Raw genomic sequence first — 23,128 nt, forward strand, 5'->3', positions numbered from 1 at the left:
AGAACTGCATAAAAATGCCATGACACTTATTTTGGAACAATAATGACATTAATAATATTTATCGGGTTACGCGCGGTAATGATTATATTGAATGTGCATTGTGCATAATATACGAACAGGCCATACCATCGATAATATCACGATAATTATAACGAGCGATCATTGTATTTTCCAGAGGTGAAAATGTACACCCCTTTGTAATAACTATAATATTATGTTGCGTACCAAAACACAGTCATGCGTATTTAGGCTGTAGATAATATGCGCGATTTCCACTACGACAGCCTTCACGCGAATAACGCTATTAAATTGTTTATGTACAAATAATAATACACTAAATTTATTGCATTTTATTGTAAACAGTGATGATTACAATTTATATTCGAGTTTTCAGTGTATTCTATACACAATGGACAGGTACGTAAAATACTGGTTGTTCCATTTTGTTTCCGTAGTGACAGTTGTAGAGAGTTATCACTAATCGCAATGGCGAATGGGGCAGATAGAAGATTTCTGTTACTTATATTCATGATATTTTAAGCAAAAAAATAAATCAAATTATCTAATATACGTGACCTGTATGAAATATAAAAGTAGAAATCCTGACTAACTGGTTCATAATCACGTAACGCCAAAACAATAATGTTTATGGTACCTTCACACCACCACATAAGGGTATTGGGGACGTGCTAAGAAAATAATTTTCGAAATTCGAATTTTAAAGAGGTGATCGGACAGTGATTTGTTGGCTCATGAAAAACGAATAAATTATTATCTATATTTAGAGTTGCCATTGGTTACAGAAAATAAATTAGATCATACGATTGGATATAATATTAGATCTGTATTTTATGTTTGGTAAAAACTACCTAAATTATTGTGTATAAGAATAAGAATATACGAATATTAAGACAGAGTTAACCCAAGGCCCAAAGACATTTAATTTGTCATGGACAACACCGAGTAGGATCAGCTATAGTATATTATTATAAAATAGAAAGGGTACGAAAAAGTTACAAAGTTTAACAGTGGAACGAATAAAATACAAAATCATTCCCAACTTTACGTGAACTAAAATAATATGTATATAAATACGTAATCTCTGTCTTCGTATAAGTTCTTACAAATTGTAACAAATATCTTTTTAATTTTACTTTGTGCGCGTTTTTTTTTTTTATCTGTAAGTATACATAAAGTTGTTGTTTTAATGTAAATGCTGTTTCAGTTATCTATCGGAACCGATCAAATAGAGATTTTTCTTTATACTCCTCAGTACCTGAATCTGAAAGGAGTACAGGAAAAACTGTAAAATATGAAAATTGAAAATCAAAACTTGAAAAATTAAACGAAAATAATGATAATTTCGTACACATTCTTCTTTTTTACCGGCGTCAACAGAGATCGACCACAGGGAAAAACTAAATGATGATCAAACGGCGTAGATTTTCAATTAATAAATATAATAGAAGTTCATATTCACGCCGATTTGTTAATAGGTGCTATTGATTTATATATTCTGCGGTTATTTTTTACTTCGGAAATAACGATGTCAAAATTATAACAATTCGTTTGCATTTGACAGTCTCGAGCATACATTACAGACGAAAAATACAATACGCAGAGTTAAAATTATCGAAAAACTTCAGCTCCTTATTTACGGGTTAAAACTTTTAATCGATTAACCGTGTAGGTTGGAATATACATCAATATAATACTATTCTACATATTGTACTAGATGTTTATTATTAATTTGCGACATTGGTGTTTTAATTATGCTACAAACGATACTGCACTGAAAAATCTGCGCAGTAATAATTGTGGTCGCAATTTGGCGATAAAAGGATTTGAGCGGCGATTAATCAATAGCACCTACTTATATAGATACAAGTCCCGCACACATGTATCGGATTTCAAAGATATTCTCAATCGCGGTTGGGTTTCAATCACAAAACGTTGGTATAAGTTGTCAAAAAGTGATGTAGTTAACATCGATATCATAGAACATTGTCAACGATAATAACGTTTCGAGACTTTCAAGTCTCGTTTTATGCCAGGTTAGATATTTATTTTTAATTGGCTACGACTATTTTTATTTCATTTGAATCAAAATATTTTCCTTAAACATTTGCATGCATAAATTTATAATTATTGAATTTTTAATACAGCTGAGTTTGAAGTACAATATATTCGTAGGATATGTTTTTTTAATTATTATTATTATTTATTTATTTTTTAATTCGTCTCTACTGTTTTTATATATACACAATATAATTCAATTATTAACTTTTCGTATTTCTGTTATATAATTTACACTTATACAAGAAATATGTATTATTGTAAATTTTGAAATAAATTAATTTCTTTAGCTTTAAATATTTAATATTTAAAATTTCCTATTCTCTTGTTGTTGATTTATAGTTTTTTTAAATGTACGTTCATTATTCAATGTTTTTTTTCATTAAGATTATCTATTACACTATTTTACATAATTTTAACAATATAATGTAACAATTTTATATTATTTAGAGTAAAAATAATAGTAATGTATAAATCATGATATTATAATATATATGATTTAAAATACAAATTTGTGTGAAAAAATACCATATTCCTTAGAATAATAATATCTTGTAGTGATGAAAGAGACAACCATTTAACTTGAATTTTTTAATATACATTGGCAACAGCTACAATAATAATTGAATTTTGCGTTAAGGCTATGAATTTTTATTTAAAGTCTTGTTTCAGTTAAGTATAATTACTTTCGTTCCGTTTTACCCCTCAAACAATTAACATACAAGCGGCTACGCCTTTTTCCATTAGAAAAGGTCACTGCAGGGTACATAGTCTTAAATGGACGATTTTAAAAGGTCGTAATATTTTTTAAATACCAAGTAGTTGATTATCATGAGTAAATTAATTATATTTTGAAACCATTTTTATTTACTGTATAAATCATTTTATCCACATTTATAGCGGGGATTTAATGAAATAAATATAATTTGTAAATACAAATGTTTTAAATGAATGTTTATACAATTAAATATAAATGCAATTGTTTAAGTAATTTTGTATATTACTGAATAAACATGGATATATCAAAGGATTGTCAAAATAAATTAAAATTTTTATTAATAAAAATCAATGTTTTAAGCAAGAACGAATTGTAAAATAAAAAATATAATTAAGATTTATATTTATCTTATTCTGATTTTTACACATTTGATGTTCTTTAACTAAATAAAATCACCAAAAATATAAAATATGATTTTTAATTTAAACATAAACTTTCATATAACAAACTTCCATTTTAATACGAATTTAACTACGAATTTTTTTTTGTTGCTTAATCGACTTCGTTCTATAGAAGTTTCACTACTATTTACTAATTTACTATAAACTTTGAATAGTAAGTTATAATCTTGTTTAAAAATATAATATTTATCAAATACGTAGGTATATCGATTTAATTTTTGATATTGAGTAAAACTCTATCAATTTTAGTTGAGTATACTTGTTAAACACACAATCGAAATACATATTAGCTAAGCCAAGTTTTAAATGTTTTTTTTTCAGAACCATTATTTTTACCTACACATTTTTTAATATTCTTTGAGTGCACCTTGAAAAGTTTTTGAAGCAATAAATTACTGACCACTATATTTATGTACTTTAGACCGCTCATGCAGAATATTCGCACATGAAGTGGTTGGGAAGTATGGTCTGACATAAATGACGGCATTTCGTATGCTTGGAGTGGTCAGTTACTCTATTTAAATTTTGAAAAGACCCTCATCCTATTTTTGAAATTACTAATTAAGTTTCCGTCATGTTGATAATATGCACCGTTGATGTAAAAAAAAAAACACATGGTGCAATGGCTTTAAAACGATTTTATAATTACCAAAGATGATCGAAAATTAAAAAAAAAACTTTTGAAAATAATAGTTATTGACATTCCTGATTACTATGTTAGTGTTTATTTTTAATCATGTAATTAAAAATAGTACACACAAAAAAAAATAATAGGTAGATACTGAATACTGATTTAGAATTAAACTTAATAATATATTCCCAGAAAATATAGTAAAAATAATGATAAATATCTATTAAGTTTTACGTGAAATTGTAGTTATAATGCTGTAACCAATAAACAGATGTGATACTACTGAATTAAAATATGTTTTAAAAATAACGAAATTCATTACGTTACATTTTAGTTATTGTAGCATTTTTTTAGGTTAATATTTATTTCGATTTATCATATGGATATGGCAACGCCCTTCCGATTGAATTTCGTAATAATTATTATAACATACTTCAAACGTTTCTAAAAGTATAAATTAAAAACTAATTGAAGTGCATTATATATAAATAATTAAACTTAGTTTTTAGAGATATCAAAAACAGAATTCAATTATAATTAAAATAAATAAATTAGAGTAAAAATTCTTAATTTTTATTTGTACCATAATAATTATTAAGCATTATGTTTTTAAAGTATTTTATATTGATTAAGCTAACATTTTCAATGTGGATAATTTATACAAACAATTTATTTTTTGATGAATGTTTAAAATATTCCCAACAATAAACATAAATTACAAATTATATACGCTTGAAATAACAAGTTGAACTATAATGTGTTTGACTTTAATACGGTGGATTGTATTTCTTTTATCAAATAAATCGTATGTTGTAAAAATACAAAAGTATTTCCCTCGTATTACAAACTAGACTTATATGTACTCATGATATATCAATACCGTTGTTTGTTAAGTTTGGCTTAAATTTATTGCCTGGAATGACTTGATTGAAACAATATATGTTCAAGGTTTGGCAAGGGTCCTAATTTGTATCCTGAAACTCATACAGGTCAGATAATTACCTCCAAGACTAATAGGCATATCTTACTTTTAAAGTAGATAAACAACTAAATGTATTAGGTATTTTTAAATAATTATCGTGTTTATACTTTGAATATTTATGTATATTATATGCTATTTACGTTTTATTTAATTAAAGTATTATGATACCTAATCGAGAAAGAATAAAAGAAACAAAATCTGATAACTAATATTTTTTTTGGGTTTAAGTGTGGATATAGCTAATTAAAAATATAAACATTTTGATAACACTATAGACTGTAATATTGATTGCAATTTTAAAAAAGGTTTTGAAAAACGAATACCTACAATATTATGTTGATGAATGTAAATAATAAATCAGGCCTCTGCCATATTAAATAATGTATTTTGTGTAGACTAACCGTAAATGCCTTTAATACTTTGTAATCAGGTATTTAAATCTATAATACCTTTGATAAATAATTTAATCGTTTGATTGAATCTTAGTTAAATTATTATTTCAGTTTAAAGTAATTATATACTATCATATACAGTCAGTAGTCATATACACGAACACAATAATACACATAATATAAGAAAAAAACATTTATAATTAAAAATATAGTATTTTTTATAGTTTAATAATACTAACGCAGCTATATGATATAAACTGCACCATATAGCATCTTTAATAATATTATTCACTGCGATATTTATCGAATATTTGTTTTTAATACATTTATATTAGTTATTAAGTTCTCAACTATCGACATTGTTAAAATACAATTTTGAAAAATTTTGATAAGTCTGCCAAATAATTCGTATCTATATGTCTATACTTTCATTATTTTGATTTGCTTTTAACCGATTTATTGGTGTTATACAGAAAGTGTATTGCAAATTTATGTAGAAATTTGTTTTGAAGACAAAAGGAACAATATAACTAATATACTCTTTGATGAAATAAGAAATACAAATTGAATTCTTGTACGTATTTTGTTTTTATATTATTAACTGTTAGTTTCGTATTTACCTTGACGTACATTGTTAGAAAACGGAAAACATAAGTTGGACGTATCAAGAAATCCACATTAATAATATTGAAAGTTTTTATTTATACAAACTTAAGATTTTCTTTTATTTGTTGTTATGACATTGAATAAATTCTAATTAAAAATAACTAAAAATAAGTCGTTAATATCTATATATAATAAATTATTGTTTATTAAAAACGTATAAGTTATTGGATTTTTAAAAATCCATTTGTAGTCGTCGCTTGTTTTTTTTTTTTAATTTTCAATTTAAAGTATTTACGATATTTGGTGTCGCGCATGAAAGGTTTTTTCGAACACGTTTACTGTACCACGTCATACGACTATTGTAAAACGTTATTACTGATTAGACCGTTTATGATCTGATGAACAACTGCGAAATTCAATTGAAATACTGCGCCAAACCTTAACCGACGTGCTAAATAACGTCGTGCCTATTGCATACCACGAAGGTATACATGTCGAGCAATTTAACCCAAATTCCACCTGCGTATTTATAGTGAACCGAATCGGGTTTATCTCGCGGCGCCGCACATAATATTGTGACACTATACATACACCCTTCGGTACCTATACATTATTATCTGTGTGTATGTGTGTGTGTATTACATACCACTCCTCCACCCCCCTCCACCCACGTCGTCGAGCAATCGTAAATTCCGTAAACCTCGGACGTTAACACGGTCAAACAACCCTTTCGACCGTTTTGTAAATGGGTTTGTACGACGACGAGGATCGACGGTAAACAATGACTGGTGTGCAAATGAAGGGGTGAAACGCGACACACTACAGTGGTTGTGTCGTTATATAATGTATACACACACACACACACACACGCACACGCACACGCACACTCACACGCACACAGATATACTCTGTTGCCACTGCTGCGGGGTAGGTAGTCGCCCAAAGCCATTCCAAACAAATAACTCGCGGACAATTAGCGCGCGCTATGATGAAAATCTGTTTTCCCTCTATATCCCACGCGTCTTGTGCAGTTATCCGACTTGTATATTCCGTTCGTACGACAACACCGCCGCCGGCGGCACTGTTTGTTGGTCCGTATCGATTCAATTATTCAACCTTCTGGTACCTCCGCCATACCCCTTTCGGTCAGGTGTTATAATCCATTGTGTAAGCACGTGCACGTATACGTATGTGTGTGTGTGTGTGTGTGTATTCATATATGAGTTTAGCCGTTACATGCCGTACCAGTCGGTATATTGAATCGGGCGAAAGGTCGCGGGACGACGGGAGCAAAACAAAAGAAAAAAAACGAATGGGAAAACTCTACTCGCTGAGTGGTGTTAACACATGACCGTCTCGACGAGACTCGTTTGTTTGAAGGTGTTGAGATAGGTTAGGTTTATTGGGCCCGTATATAGTCTCATGTAGTAATAATAATAATAATAATAATAATGATGATGATGCACTTCTATTCCGGCTAGTTGAGTTTAACGGTCGTTGTCCACTTATTAACCCTTTCATGAAGTACATAATAATACATAGCAAATGATATCATCGGCACCGTACTTCGCTGAATTGGTTTCGAATAATGTGTGGTGATCCTGCAATAATGTTCGAAGTGAATTCAAACAATACGATATTCCACAAAATACGACTTTACTTCATACACATTTTTATCGTGCGTTTGCAAACTGATTTTCACGGTGAATACTACTTATATTGTTGTAAAAAATATGTAGTGTTAAAAACAATACTTATTCTGTATTTATTTTATTATTATAATCTAAAAGTTTAGAAAGCCAACCTATAACCTACCGATTTTTATTCTGTAAAACGAGTAAAATATGATAAATACGTTGGATCATAACCATTATTTTCGTTTATTATTAATATGTTCATAATACCTTATATATAAGATGTAAATAATTTCTAAAATTTCTAGTTTAATATGGAGAAAACGTCATTATTATAAATTCATAAAATGTAATTCCATTTTAAAGCTGAGCAAATCGTATGAAATATTTATTTTCCAAATTTAATACATAATACATATTGCTTATTAGTTACTGTATGTGTATTTGATAATACATATAATAGATAAAACGCAAGTTCATAATATTATTATGTTGTAAGTATACATTATATAGAAATAACATAACTTAGAAACTTTAAGCTTACTTTTTTGAACTTATCAATTTATCATCATAGTTACTATCAGTAGATTATTTAATTACATTTATTTTATTATAAATATAAGTATTTGCATTTTTTTTTAAATATTTACATATTAAAATACATTATTATATAACTATTAAAATTTGATTTTGTCAACGCTAATAAATAAATGGGAAAGTAAATACAATTATTTATAAATTATTTAAATGGACAGATTTGATAAAAAAAATAAATATATATATGTATAACTTTAATTGTATCATATTAATTTTAATATTATACCAGTAAAGATACTAAAGATAGTAAATTATTTTTACCTGGTACATAGTAACACGGCGCATTAAATAGGCAATTTTCCTACTTGTTTTATTTATAATAATTATTATACAAACATTTCATTATCTCATGTTTTTGATGTATTTATTAATTTAAAATTAAATATTAATCGTCGATTATTAGTTTTGTTATTCGATTTACATAATTTATTTTCGAATGATTGTTAATATTTCAATAATAATAAAGTGCGATTCATATAAAGTCTTTTTTTTCTATATTTGTGGATTATTCCATTAATATGTGTTATATAAAATAAACAAACAAATATAAATATATTATATTTATTCATTAAAATCGACAAAATATGTTCATAAAATAAATATGCAACTATTGCACCAAAATCGTAAAAAAAATCAGAGAAACAGCATATATAAATAAAAGTATTGCACAATACAGTCTTATGATTAAATGTTCCAACTCCTAAGATAAACTTTGTACTTAATTTCATAATTTCACAAAACAAATTTATATAATCTTCACTGAGATACACACCACAAAATACATGGAGATGGATCAAGTCCTGAGCCCAAGATATATATATATAGTAAATAAATAATTATATTTCCAAAAAATATTATTATTTACAATACTTATAGAATCAGTGAAATAGAAAAACAATCTATAATTTGGTACAGAATGTTTATTATATATATTGTAATGGTTCAAAATTTAAATTTTTAAATTATATATATACATTTTTATTGATTCAATAGTTCAAATTGTTTTTCTCGATATTGAATATTTTGTAAAACGCGCAATAATCGCAAGTTGTTATTGACCAAGTTATGACTAGCGGCAAATATCAATACAGATATTCAAATATCGTTCAAACACATCATTAGTTTTAAATGAAACGAACGTCTATACATATTTGATTCAAATCTGTCATTCTTTCAACAACGTAAGGTTGTACCTAGGGACCATATTGAGTTCTGAAAATTCGCGTATGCTAACGAAGTCAGTATAATGGTTGGACCAGATGCAAAATAAATGAAACACAATAATAATATTATCGTCAAAGAAAGTGAGTTGAGGACGGAATGAGTGGTGTATTGATTATTTTCGTTTCTTTGTTTTCTCTGCCCGATTGACGGGGTACTGTAGTACTACGACACCATACTAGATGGGACGACGTGGCAATGAAAGAGACGGCGGTAGTCGAATGTAAAAAGACGGAGAGGGAGGAAATAACGATTTCTGTAGATGTAAAAAATGGACGAGGTCCTTGAGGGAGGAAACAAAAGCGTTTAATAGACTGTCGTAAAAGACTTAAGATTTTATCGTGATTTAATATCGCTGCCCGAGATCTGGTTGGCGGTGGACAAGAGGAACGACTAATCGTTACAATGGCATCCTCAACTTTTTCCACCCACTATCTTCCCCTGGGGATCCAGAATTGACTTTAGTGCTCATCATAGCTAAGGCAGTGGTGCTACTCCACCGGCTGACGGTTCATTACCATAATATTGCCGTTGCAAAAATAAATACGTATACCATATATATATATATATTTTTGATATAATACAGTATATATAATATATATGTATATAACCGAGTAATAATATAGTGTGATAAAAGTACAAAACACCCTATTTCAAATCTTAAGTCAATAATTTTACCAGCTATAATAAAGCGGATTTCTGACATTGTTATTTTTGTATGTTTACCACAACTTTCGCACTGTATAGGGTCATGTCGACATCCCCGTGGAATTTAACCAGTAACTGGTGTACAATTCATGTCTCGAATACATAGTGTTCCCTTGTTTATCGCTTTTTTTTTTCTTTTCTCTATAATTTTTTTATTTAAGTAAACGCTTACGTAGAAGATGTACAGTTGTTATGGTCTAGTAAAATATAAAATGTACGATATATACTATATATAATATATAATATTTACGGAAATAATACTAAAAAAAAGGTGTCAAAATACAATATGAATACTTCAAAAGTCATTGTTATTCGTCGTGCATATGTGAAACTATGAAAATTGTTTTTAATATTTTTGTCATGTAGCAAGGACAAGTGTTTGGATATAAATACGATTATAGTAATGTTGATGTTTTTCAAAATTAATATTGACAATATTTTATTGTTTACAATATTTATTTCATAAAATCATACAATATGCAGTTGTAAATGGCTATCATTATTGGCATTTTTTCGTTTTTACAATAAAAACATAGTATGATTGATTAAATCAGTGTTAAATACATTTCTAGATGAATTTAATATTATAGTATTAAATACTTAAAATAATTGTTCATACATGCGATATTTTTTAATTATCATTTTAACTCATTCAACATTTCACGTCGGTGTTATTATGCTTTTACCACATCAAATTATTGTGCAAACATTTTATAGATTGTTTATTTTTCTAATAAAAAAAAAATATATCTAATAATACAATAACAATTAATTATTCATTACAATCATCTTTTTAATATAATTATATTTTATAAATAATTACCGTTTATTTATTACGAGTTAAAGTAGAAAAATATTAAGTTTCAGATGCAATCAACAATACAGTTTAATCTTATAGTAACAATATAATAATAATAAAATTATAAAATGGTTATATTATGCTTCGTAAGCTGTTTAAAAAATTGCTAACCATTTTAATAGGTATTGAAATTTAAAATTATTTCAGAGGAGGGATTTATATAGTTTCTTGGACCATTCTATATCACAACCAATTCTTCACATAGATCTATTGTTAAATTTATCTAATTTGATCTACCTAAAGCACCTACATAATTTTTACTACATTTTTTCACCTATTTTTTGTCTTTTTAAAAGAATTTTCAGTATACGAGTACATTAAGCATCATGCATGTTCAAAGTTATTGATTAAAATACATAAAAAAAATAATAATTTGTTAAAATATAGTTTTTGAACGTTCAATATTTAGTATAATTATTATATATCGTTAATAAATCTGTAAAATTCCATTTTTATAAATTTAAAATATAAGATTTTAACTCGTGTGAATAACGATTGTGTTGTTCAAAGTTTATCTCGTGATTGCTTCAATTTATTTTTAATTATCTAAATTATGAAGAATTTGTTTTTAAATGCTGTGGTATAAATAGCATAACTAAGCATGGAGGTCAACAATATTAAGCAAAAATTGTTTCTTTTAACTTTTTAACTTTTAAATTCAGTTTAATTTTATCTTTATAAATGCTTATAATGCTTATATCATGATAAAAGTAAATGTTTAAAACATAAAATAACAATATAAATCAAGACAACAAGTAAATAATTTAAATTTATTGCAATATTTTGCAAAACGTATATATCTCATAAACTAACTCTATTTGGACAACTTTAAATATAAACTTCGTAAAATTTACTGTTAATATCAATTTTAACCTCGTGATTATACTCCGCTTTCTAAATCTCTTCACCTTAGCCGATCGTCATTACCAACATAATATATCTTTTCTTTGTAAACTTCTCTCTGGCTCTATTGACTCTCCATCTCTCCTCGTACTTCTTAATAAAAAGGTACCAGTTCGAAACACCCGTAATAATTCTTGTTTTTCATACCACAGCACTCAACTAACTACTTGAGAAACGAGCCACTCTCCAATATGATTACAATCACAATTGATGATCCGCATTTTTTCTTCTTAATTATTTTGGTTAATATACAGTATATTTTATTTACATTTTTGTTATGTATTCATCGTATGCCTCTGTATATATTGGATTTTGCCTATAATTAATTAAATAAATAATAATTTGCAATTTTTTAGTGTATACGCCGTACAATGTACATACTAACGAAAGTATATAGTTTTCTCAAAAACATATGATAAAAAAAGTTGTTGAAAATAATATAGTCCAGTCGAGTTTAAATCTTGAAGATTGAAAATATTTCTGACCTAAGTTAAATGTATTAATTAAATTAATAAAGTTCACAAGTTACAGCTATTATAACTTACAGTTCAATACAAATATTTATAAATTTTCTATAAAAGTACACTGTATTGTTAATAGTATTTAATTTTATTAAATTATAAAAATAATTAAATACAATTTTATAAAATGCTATTAAATAATAATTATAAACATAAAAATATTATGAATACAATTATTAAAAATATTTTTTTGTTATACTGCTATACCAATTGATATATTTGATCATTTAAATTACATCCTAAATATTATAATATGGACATTTAAAAAAAAAAATGTATTATATAATATGATTATAGTTAACATATTATTATACTACACTTTATGAGTCAATATTTTTTATTGGAAAATGAATTTAAATATTTCGTACAATTTCAATGAACATCAATGATTTTGATAACTAGAGTTTAGAGTATAAAAATAAACATAGTTTTGAATACATTCGTAGTGTAAATAAGTCATAATATTTTAACCGTACATAGAAGACAGTTCATCTCGCTGAATGTTTACTTAGTTTTTTTTTCTGACATTTGGGTTGGAAAATATATCGACTTATTCCATACTGGAATATTCGTGATAACATAAAATTTGAATTTCATTCAGTTATAAAAAAAAGGTTATCATTATGTGTCAAGAAAAAGAACCTTTTTTAGAGGCATTTTGTTTGCTAAATAGTGCATTATTGTCGAAAATACTGTTGCATAGGTTAATAGACATCCGTACAATTTGCATAGTATGGCGGATATTATGGTCCAGGAGAACACACAAGGAAGTCGTTACATCCGCGATGAGTATAATGTATACAGTTCCTTTATATTGTATCACAACAATATGACTATGCTAAAATACTGTTGGGTTAACCTGACCCGAAGGGTAGGTTGTGGCTGACCAATTTCCGATAAACTAATCTAGAAATGATAATACTGTTTAACGTACATAACCTACCTACGCGGTATGAATACATAATATATACCTTAAACCAGTTTTTTACATAAATAAATGTAAACATAATATATTATACAAACAAGTGTATTCATATGTATACATTATAATACATTTTATAAAAAATACATAGTGTATGTACATTAAATTATGTATAGAACCTTTATTTTTATTTTTATAACTTGTCGATTTAACTATATAATACTCTATTATTTTCAATCAATAATTTTAAGTGTTTAACATTTGGATCGTATATTACTATTAAAATTATCATTATTTTAATAAAATAGAAGATGAAAGAGTTAACGTTGACAAATATTTCTATTGATGTAAAAAAATTTTAAATAATTATTGTTTTACATAACGTATTCAAAATATGTAACATAAAGATAACCGATATTAGTACAATTTATCATAGGTATTTAATAGCAAATGGGAGACCTGTCTATTGTTGAAAATTTAATTTTTTTTTCTAAGACTTATTACTTAAAGAAATAAATTATTATTGCTGTATGAATTAAATACCATATAAATATTAAAACGGAAAATTTGTTCTTAAATAAATGTTATAATAGCGTATAATTTTAAAAACATCATAAATTACGTATATTTAAGTGCAAATTTAAGCTAGGTGTTAAATATATATTTTTTAATTATAAATTTAAGTAATTGTATGTTAATGTAGACACCATGCCGGTAAATTATATTTCAGCATAATAAGAATTATTTTATAAACTGTATTTATATACCAAGTACCTATAATATATATTATATATATATAGATGTATATTTTATGTATGTATGTATATCATTTATTTTTATGTAGTTTTTAAGGGTTACTTATGGAAATTTTGGAAGTTGTTAATTACAATTTCTCCTCTTTCGTATTCACACTCATAATCATATAATAATAACGACAAAAAAAGGATTAATTATCTATCTTTTTTTTTTTTGTATTGCTAATTTGAATACGAATTGCATAAATAAACAAATTTATTCTTTTTCGTCAATCTTTGGCGTTTCACCAATTCTCCAGTACTTCTTGTTTAAATATATATTTTTTTATATTGTTGTTTAATATATATTTTGTGACGTAGTGAATCGATCTGAGAATTCAAACATTTAAATATAAAAGCCGTTTGGAAACAATGGTTAAAGAAACATAACAACAAAAACAAAAACATTATCTACTTATATGTTGTAGATGTGTGTTTTCGCGAATGTGTACCGATTATGTTCGAGGAAAATAATACAACGGAAAGACGAGGGACACAGTATTGATCATACCGTCTATTTGTTCTGATACACTTTGAGGCCGAAAACTTCATGGCGTTAGAATGTGTGAAATAAATTAAGCTCGTTTAGATATTAACGCCTAAGCATGCTAGACATGTATATTCTCAGTATCACGGAATGCTAATTAAGAAGATAAGAAATAATATTCACAAAAAATATATTTTTTAACATATTTATAAATAGCCAATATTTTTATTATATTTTATTCGGGTACATTTATAATGTAGATGTATTAATATAATAATAGTTATATACATCCGATTTTTTATCTTTTCAATCAACATTAACAATAGTTTATGTTAAAATAAATAATAATGATACATATTAAATTTAAAATAATATATAAAAATCACATATAATGTTTGAGTAAAATGTAATTAAATATAATAAAACTTAAATTTGTTATTAATTTCATTTTTAAATGTGAGCACAGTATTATGTCAGAGAGAAGTTTAAATTATTTTATTAAGTTGTAATGTTAATTTTTTAACCTAAATTGATACGTCAAATTGCATTTTTTAAACTAAGATTCTAATATAGTATCTAATATAGACTATTCGTGAATTTTTAATCTATTTTGGTTATTATACAATATACATACGTACATATATATATATATATATATTATATAAATTGGTTTATTATTATATTTATCCAATAATGTACGCCAATCGTGTTTTATTTGTATATATATATATATATATATATACAAATTTAATAATATATAATAATAATACGAACATGATACGACATATTATTTTTTCCAACTACAAAATATTCATGGAATTATAACGACAAGGGTCCATAAGTTGGTGATGGATGATGGTCATGGATTATATTTTACCATCGTGAATAATATTATACTCTATATAATGTGTACTACATGATATATGTTTTAATATATTTTTATTATTTTTAAACCATTGATATAATTAAAACGCTTTTGAAAAACTATACATTCAAAAAGAAAAAATATAATTTTCTAATAACTAAAAATCATATTTTGTTGATTTATATAATAATAAAATGGTTTAGTATGAAATTATTACATTATAATTTTTTATCTAATTCAATATGAAACAATGTTTAGATATAATATCGTTACAGTGTTGTAAAAAAATAGTTATTATTCCCTAATTATTTAAGTAGGCAAGTAATGAAATTTAAATTGTAAATTAAAAAGTTTATCCATAAAAAATGTATTGATGATCTTTTTAAGAACAGTATTGAACTTAAAAACTAAAAATATAATTTTTTAGTACTTATTATCATACGAGTTTATGGCAAGTGAGTAAATAAATGCAGTATACTCCTAGTATGTTTTATGACATAAATTATAATTAAATTTATCTAAACATGTTCAATTTTTTCCGAATGAGTTCAGTTGGTTTTTTTTTATTTAATAAGATTATTTGCTTAATTAAAGTAGTAGTATATTAGTAAGTATATTAAATACTAATTATACATTTTAGAGGAATAAAATAAATTCATTTATTTTGAGATCTGGATTTTTATTCAATTGTTTTTCAATAGTCTATCATAGTATACATAACATTACACAAATAATATAAATGCCAACAGATGACTTTATAAGCAACAGACGAGTTAAAATTGACTTTATTTATTGTCGCTTAATTGTTATTCAACTAAGGTGAGTCCGCAACAAGCTACTCGATATCATCCGTGTAAGAGGTGGTTAAGTATACTTGTAAATAACATTTGTTTATTCATTTTTATAACATCACTCCCCTATGAAATATTCAAAATTAATTTATTGTTTTTAAAATACCATGTATACATTATATTTATAATAGTTTAAGTTCTTGAATAATCTCCATGATATATTTAACATTTTCAAATTTCATAATTCTTGAAATATTCCTTACTTTATGTTTCTGTGGTTATAATATCTTATGCGTATATTTTTGTTGGTATAAATTATTATCTAGCATGATAGTACATTATCCATTTGTTTGTTTTTTTTTTCAAATTTAGAATTACATTTTTTGGTGTTACGCTTTATTTTATTTTTTTCTTTGTGTTTAACAATTACATCAGGAAAATTACCTTTTCAATTAATATAATATTTCAAAAATAAACAAATACAATTGACACGTTTAACAAAAATTATAATTCAACGTTTTATTGTTATAGTTGTAACGATGATTTTATTACATCGACCGTACCGAACAGCATTTAACTAGACACATGTAATTACAACATATGGGATATGTAAAACATTTTAGGATGCTTTGTCAAATAAAGAGATTTGTAAAAAGATGAATGATTCGCTCTTTGAGTGTTTTGTTGTCGGAAGAAAAGATCGTAATAGTGAGCAATTTATCATATTTTACTTTTTTTTTTTTGATACATTTTTTTTTTTTTTTGTACTATAACAGAATGTGCGTTTTAGTCACAATTTTAACGTTATTGCAAAAATAAAAGTAAGAGGGAATATAACCAGGGACCAATAAAAACGGCAGGCAATGACTCATGTTCGTTGAAGCGTCGTTTATCTGTTTCACTCACAGCATGTCATTGGTAAAAAGTTTGTACTACGGAGTGGGGGAGTGTATAAAGTGTTGCATTCAAAGCTCGTGCATTTAAAATTAATTGCTAAATGTCCGAGAAGCCGGAGGTGAGCAAAAACTTGTGCTATTTGTATGTGTGTTCAATAATAATGGCATCGGTGAACATAATTTTCAGATAAACCATAAACATGTGTGTTGAGTATTATAGTGTTGTGTGTGTGTGTATTTTTATTCTGTACCGTTTTGATGATTGGAACTGTGTCTGAATTCGCAGCTTCTGTCAATGCACGTCTGAGTCGTGCCCGACGCGCCTGAGTCCCCTGAGCCGCCAACGTCTGAGCTGAGAGCAGGATTCCCGCCTGGATCCCATATAGAATAATGTTTTGTATAAATCAAACTAATCAATAATATATAATTTTCATTACAAATTATATTTTTATGAAAATATATTGTTTTAGTTCAAATTGTTTTCTGATTCAACAATATATTTTGCAGTACCATTATGGTAATAATATATCATTTTTATTGCACATGAATTAAAATAATATAATAAAATATGCTAGGCGATTGGTTGAATACTCGCATTTAAATAAATAGTTTAATAGAGCATTTTCATAAAAAAAAAAGGCGTTATATGTAGTTAGTGAAATATGAAGGCATGCATTATATTATATATATATTATTAAATTATGTACTTTTAACATGCTATTATATATATAAAAAAAGTTAACATGTCATGATGATTATATTATACAGAGTTAATATACAAACGAGCAGCAAATATGGTAAAATTACATAAAATATGTACCTACTGTTTGAATATGTATTTCATGTTATTGAAATTAGAATATTTGAATAATATTAATCCTAAAAGCTACTACAGTAACTTCGAAGTTTTGAAACTTCTAATGAATCGGTAGGGAACCCTTAACTTTAGATTTAGACAGTTTGAAATATATTATCCAATTTATTTTTAATTTTAAAGTTTAAATATAAACAGATACCTATGGAAATTGAATTGGTATTATTCTCTACAAAGAATCATTTTTATTACTTCTCTGGTTTCTAATTTAATATACGTAATAACATACATGTATTGATTATAATATGCAAATACATTTTATTAGCATAACAAATATGATAATGTAACCAGGTTTATATAATATGATAAATAATGAATAGTATGCATATTTTTTTTATTGTCAATTATTTTCACTGCAATAACTATTAATTAAACAATAAAATATTATCTTTGACTCACGATTAATTTGAGTGAAGTGACAATTGTATATATTTTATAATTTGTGTCCATATTTATTTAAATTCTGAGCGACGCGATGAATGTATTGATTTTACAATGATACGTTATTTTCATTGTTGTATGTGTCTAAATCATTGTCTATTTGATTAGTAATAATGCTTAGATTTTCAATTTTAAGGATGGTTTCTGATAACGAATTGGAACTATTTGTTACTGTGGTATAATTTACAAATTATTTTGTGATTAAAAATGTATAATTTCTTTGATTGCTTGAAAATTTATTACAAAAATCATGGTATGAAATTATAATATATAATACATTATAATTCATACTGAAATCAAAATATCTAAAAAATATATAAATATGCACTTATGTATAGGCATAAACATTGGATTATTGATTTTGATTGTCTCGTTAAAAGTTAAAAATATTATTGATGAGTACTTAAAACTTTTTATATTTTTTATAATATTTTATACACTTGATGGTGTTTCTAATTTCAATATTTTTGTAAAAATTAATTAAATTTATTATATTACTAATATTAAAAAAAAAAAGTATTTCAATAAGAATATAAGTATACTTTAAAAATATTAATGGTATAAGTAGTCTGCCAATTATTTAATTTAAATAATATATTTTGTCTAATGGACCGCTTATAATTTATGTAACTATTACATAATATCAAATTTTATTCATGGTAAACGATATCGATTTATGTTAACGATTTATATACTTACAGGATAAGAAATACGTTGGAATGATGGTATAATATAAAATTAAATATTGTGTATTTGTATTAATTTTGTAAACAATTTTATTTTTGTACAGATCTAAAATTGTGTTTGTATAATAATCAATTAACAAAAATAGATAGTTACAAGAAAAAATAAAAATTATTTGTAGTAATTATTGCCAAGATAAAAAGTTGTTTAAGATTGCAGCGAAAATGTAATTTGACAATTAATATGTACCAGCATAATGTAATATATTTTAGTGATTTTTAGGCAGTTAAATATGCGACTATGCATATGCTATTGCTTAAACACAATATTTAGAATATAAAAACGAATTTATAAGTGAAACAATCACGTACACTTCGTTTAAACCAATATTCTCCAACGTATTCTTCCTCAAAACATTACATTTTATTTAAAATTGGTTTTGTATTTAGTGAGGTTATAATCTGGTAGGTAGGACCAACATATTAACAAATTAAACGAATCAAAGTTTTAATTATTTATTAGTGAACATTGTTTCTATATTATAAATATTATAACAAATACTTTCTGAAACAAGTAACTGATAATTTATTGTGATTGTTTGTCAAAATAACTGTTCAGTTCAGCGACCATAATGACATTTATTTTAAAAATCACATGTAGGATTAAATTCATAATATGATAATACAATTTAAATTATATTTTTGTAAAACGTTTCCAATGGTGAGATATATTGATGTAATGATAATTTTAACTGTACAATTAATTACAATTATACATATAAGTACATATAATGATAAGTAATAACATGTATGTATGAAATAATATTAGTAATTGAGTTTGTTATTGACTTACTATGCATATCATAATATAATGGTATACCTATACATATTATTTAAATTTAAAAATTCTCAAAACAAACAGAAGGCTGTTACCGATAAAACAACTTTGCCGTAGGAACGACAGATCTAAAATATTACGTAATAATAATTCGCCTACCCATATACTATTGTGCTAATTTTAAATTCCCAATTATGCTACATTGTTCTCTTATTCGTACAGGAAGTGTTTGGAAATTGAAATTCACTCTAAAACAGCGTTGTTCATTGTATTTAGACATCAACTACGTACACTATGTTCTATCGTACAAAGTAGGTACTTGGGTTAAGGTTTTAATTAAAACATACCGTTATGGAGTAACTTTACCAACGTGACCGGCGGGAACTGTAATTATTTTTAAAGCCCTCGGGAATATCGTGTCATTCGACATCGGGGAGGTATCTCTATTAAACATAATCAACCATCTTTTCTGGACGAAATATTTCATATCATATACAAACTGATACACCGTATCGGTGACTGTTGAAATGCTATTATGTAGGTAATTGAATTAATCTTCTGCAGTTCTACCGATTGTGCTATACGCTATGCTGATCTGCTTAAGTCTTTCTCAGCAGAATATAATTATATAATTTTCAAGACATACCTTACATTTAATATCTACGAGATGCCTAAATAAAAATGTGATGCATCTGGTGACGTCGTTACAAAATCATCGTGGTTCGTATTGGATATAAAAAAAAATAATAATTTATAAATTATTAAAAATTAATTCTTAGAAAAATCCCATTTTTTAGAAACTATTTTTTTTTAATTTCACGAGTAGGTATATTCATATCACTGTACAATTATCTGTATACACGAGGATTAGAATTATGTTGATAACAAATTTTAAATATCATGGAATAAATTATAGACTTATAAAATATTTTAGTGACACATATTATATCCGATTAATGGAAAATATTAAATTGTGATATAGAAACAATACAACCAATAGAATTCTTCTCATGTTTGTATGGAAAAGGTTTTGTTTCATAAAATACGAATGGAATTCTTTGCACATTAAATGTTGCTGAACGATGGAATAATAAAATAAATTACTTTTAATTACTCATCTTGGTATTTACAAATAAAATATAATATTATTAATAATGAAAAAATATTTAATTCTTTATTAAAAAAAAAAAAAAAAAACAAAATACGAAAATTAGACATTATTGGAGTAATTAATTATTGTTACCATGGTTATGAAAAAAGAACAAATTAACAACCTTAATAAATAATAATTATAACTTAAATTATGTTCTGAGTGCCATTGATTACATGAACTTTTAAAATTATCTCAAGTATTATTTTTAAAATATATGTACTATCATATTTTAATAATTTTGAAAAGTATTATGAAAAGATTAATTGTATTCATTATTTTATGCATTTTTTTGTATATTAAATTTTAGTAAAATATGGTTCAAAAAGAACTAGTCTGTAACTATTCTATTATATTAATGACTAATCATTATACACTTTTAGCTTATAATAGTGATTATGTTATAAATTCATATAATTAAGGTATAAAAAAAAAATCAAGTAATTATAGCATTCAATTTCATTATTAAATTAATATTTTTACTAAAATAAAAACAATTTTACTATCAATTTTAATTAAAAAATAAATTTTAACTTTAGAAATTTTTATTCCTACTATTATTAAACTACCTCTAAAACTATAATGTTCAAAACTGTTATTATTTTATAAACTATTATATTATTAAATACTTTCATAATGTATAATATTTTTTATAAATTGTTTGTATTTTATTTTAGCTGAGATATTAACATTTGATTTTTAGTCTGATTCATTAACTACAGCCTATACATTAAAATACAAATAATAGTACAAAAATAATAATAATAATAATAAAACATTTAAACACTGACTTCAATTATTATCAAAAAGTTCAGTTATTATTTTATTAATGCGTAAATATTTTTTTTATTGACGGTGCGTTTAAATATAATATTGTAACATTAATAAAAGACACAGACAGTCAAATCTAAATTATTTATCTAACCAAACAAAATAAAACGATAAAGAGATTTGTCTTTGAAAAAACAAAACCATAGTATCTGATACACTGACGGAATGTATTGTATATTTTTTTATAAAACAAGAAACATATTTCCATTGTCATTTTGAGTTACTGAATCGATTTGTTTTTCTTAATGGTTTCAAATGAAAATTTATATATTTCTCTAATAACTAATCATTAGTTATAACTTATTATATATAATGTTAATTATAGATAAATATACTCATCTGTATGCATAGTACGATGATATAAGTTTTTAACAAATATAGACCATACGTTAAACATAATATACCTAATTCATTAAAAAATAAAACAAATCGTATACAATTATTTAGATTTAGTCATATATATGTGATCTATTTGTATTGTGAAATGTGTATATATAAGTTAATTAAAAATGATTTTATTAAAAAAAAATAAATAAATTATACATCTTACTGTGAATTTGTTAACCAGTTTGGGTTTTAATTTATAATCTATGTGAATAACGTTTGAGTAGTTTAATTTTAACATAATGTACACACTAACTTTCATAACTCACTGTAATTTAAACAAAAAGTAAACAATGCTTTATCTTTGAGAAACAAAACAACTGATTCAAATAGTAATTTAGTTTCTAAAAGTGTCAATTTTAGGTATGATGTGGTTTGACGTTTTTAATTCTTATAAAACTACGTAAATAACTATATTTATAATAATTCTTATCGAAGAAATATTTAAATTAAATTAAATATAACAACTATCTTCTAGTGAAATACTATTATTAAATTAACATATATTGTGTGGATGGATTTCGAGTACTTTCAATAACTTATTAAAACGTTTATTTTACAATACTTTTTTAAATAATGAATACCCTTATCTCGCGCATAAAACTTTAACACGAATAAACATTTAAAATATTTTTAAACTGTTGATTTTAACCAAATTTGTTTTATTTGTTTTTTTTTTTTTTTGGAAAGCAAAAAGACATTTCTATTCAACAATTATTTTAGTAAGAGAGATTGTAAGAGGTATTTTTTAATTCAATTTTTAATTAATAAATGTCAATATTAGTTCAAAATTTAATTAAACACTAATAATGTCTACCATATTGTATTTGTTTAGGTTAAGTTACTTTTACTACTTAATATGG

General features: G+C 25.2%; 1 protein-coding gene across 4 annotated transcripts in view; it reads right to left on the minus strand.

The window, feature by feature from the left end:
- Positions 1-23,128, minus strand: part of LOC113550088 (small conductance calcium-activated potassium channel protein) — a 245,212-nt gene that overhangs the window by 110,331 nt on the left and 111,753 nt on the right. For all 4 annotated transcript variants that reach the window (XM_026951714.1, XM_026951718.1, XM_026951717.1 and 1 more), the window contains one exon: positions 17,316-17,435. In XM_026951714.1, coding sequence (XP_026807515.1) covers positions 17,316-17,435 — 120 coding nt within the window. The remainder of the gene's footprint in view (positions 1-17,315; positions 17,436-23,128) is intronic.

The sequence above is a fragment of the Rhopalosiphum maidis genome, chromosome 4 (genome assembly GCF_003676215.2).
Source record: "Rhopalosiphum maidis isolate BTI-1 chromosome 4, ASM367621v3, whole genome shotgun sequence".
Classification (NCBI taxonomy): Eukaryota; Metazoa; Arthropoda; class Insecta; order Hemiptera; family Aphididae; genus Rhopalosiphum; species Rhopalosiphum maidis.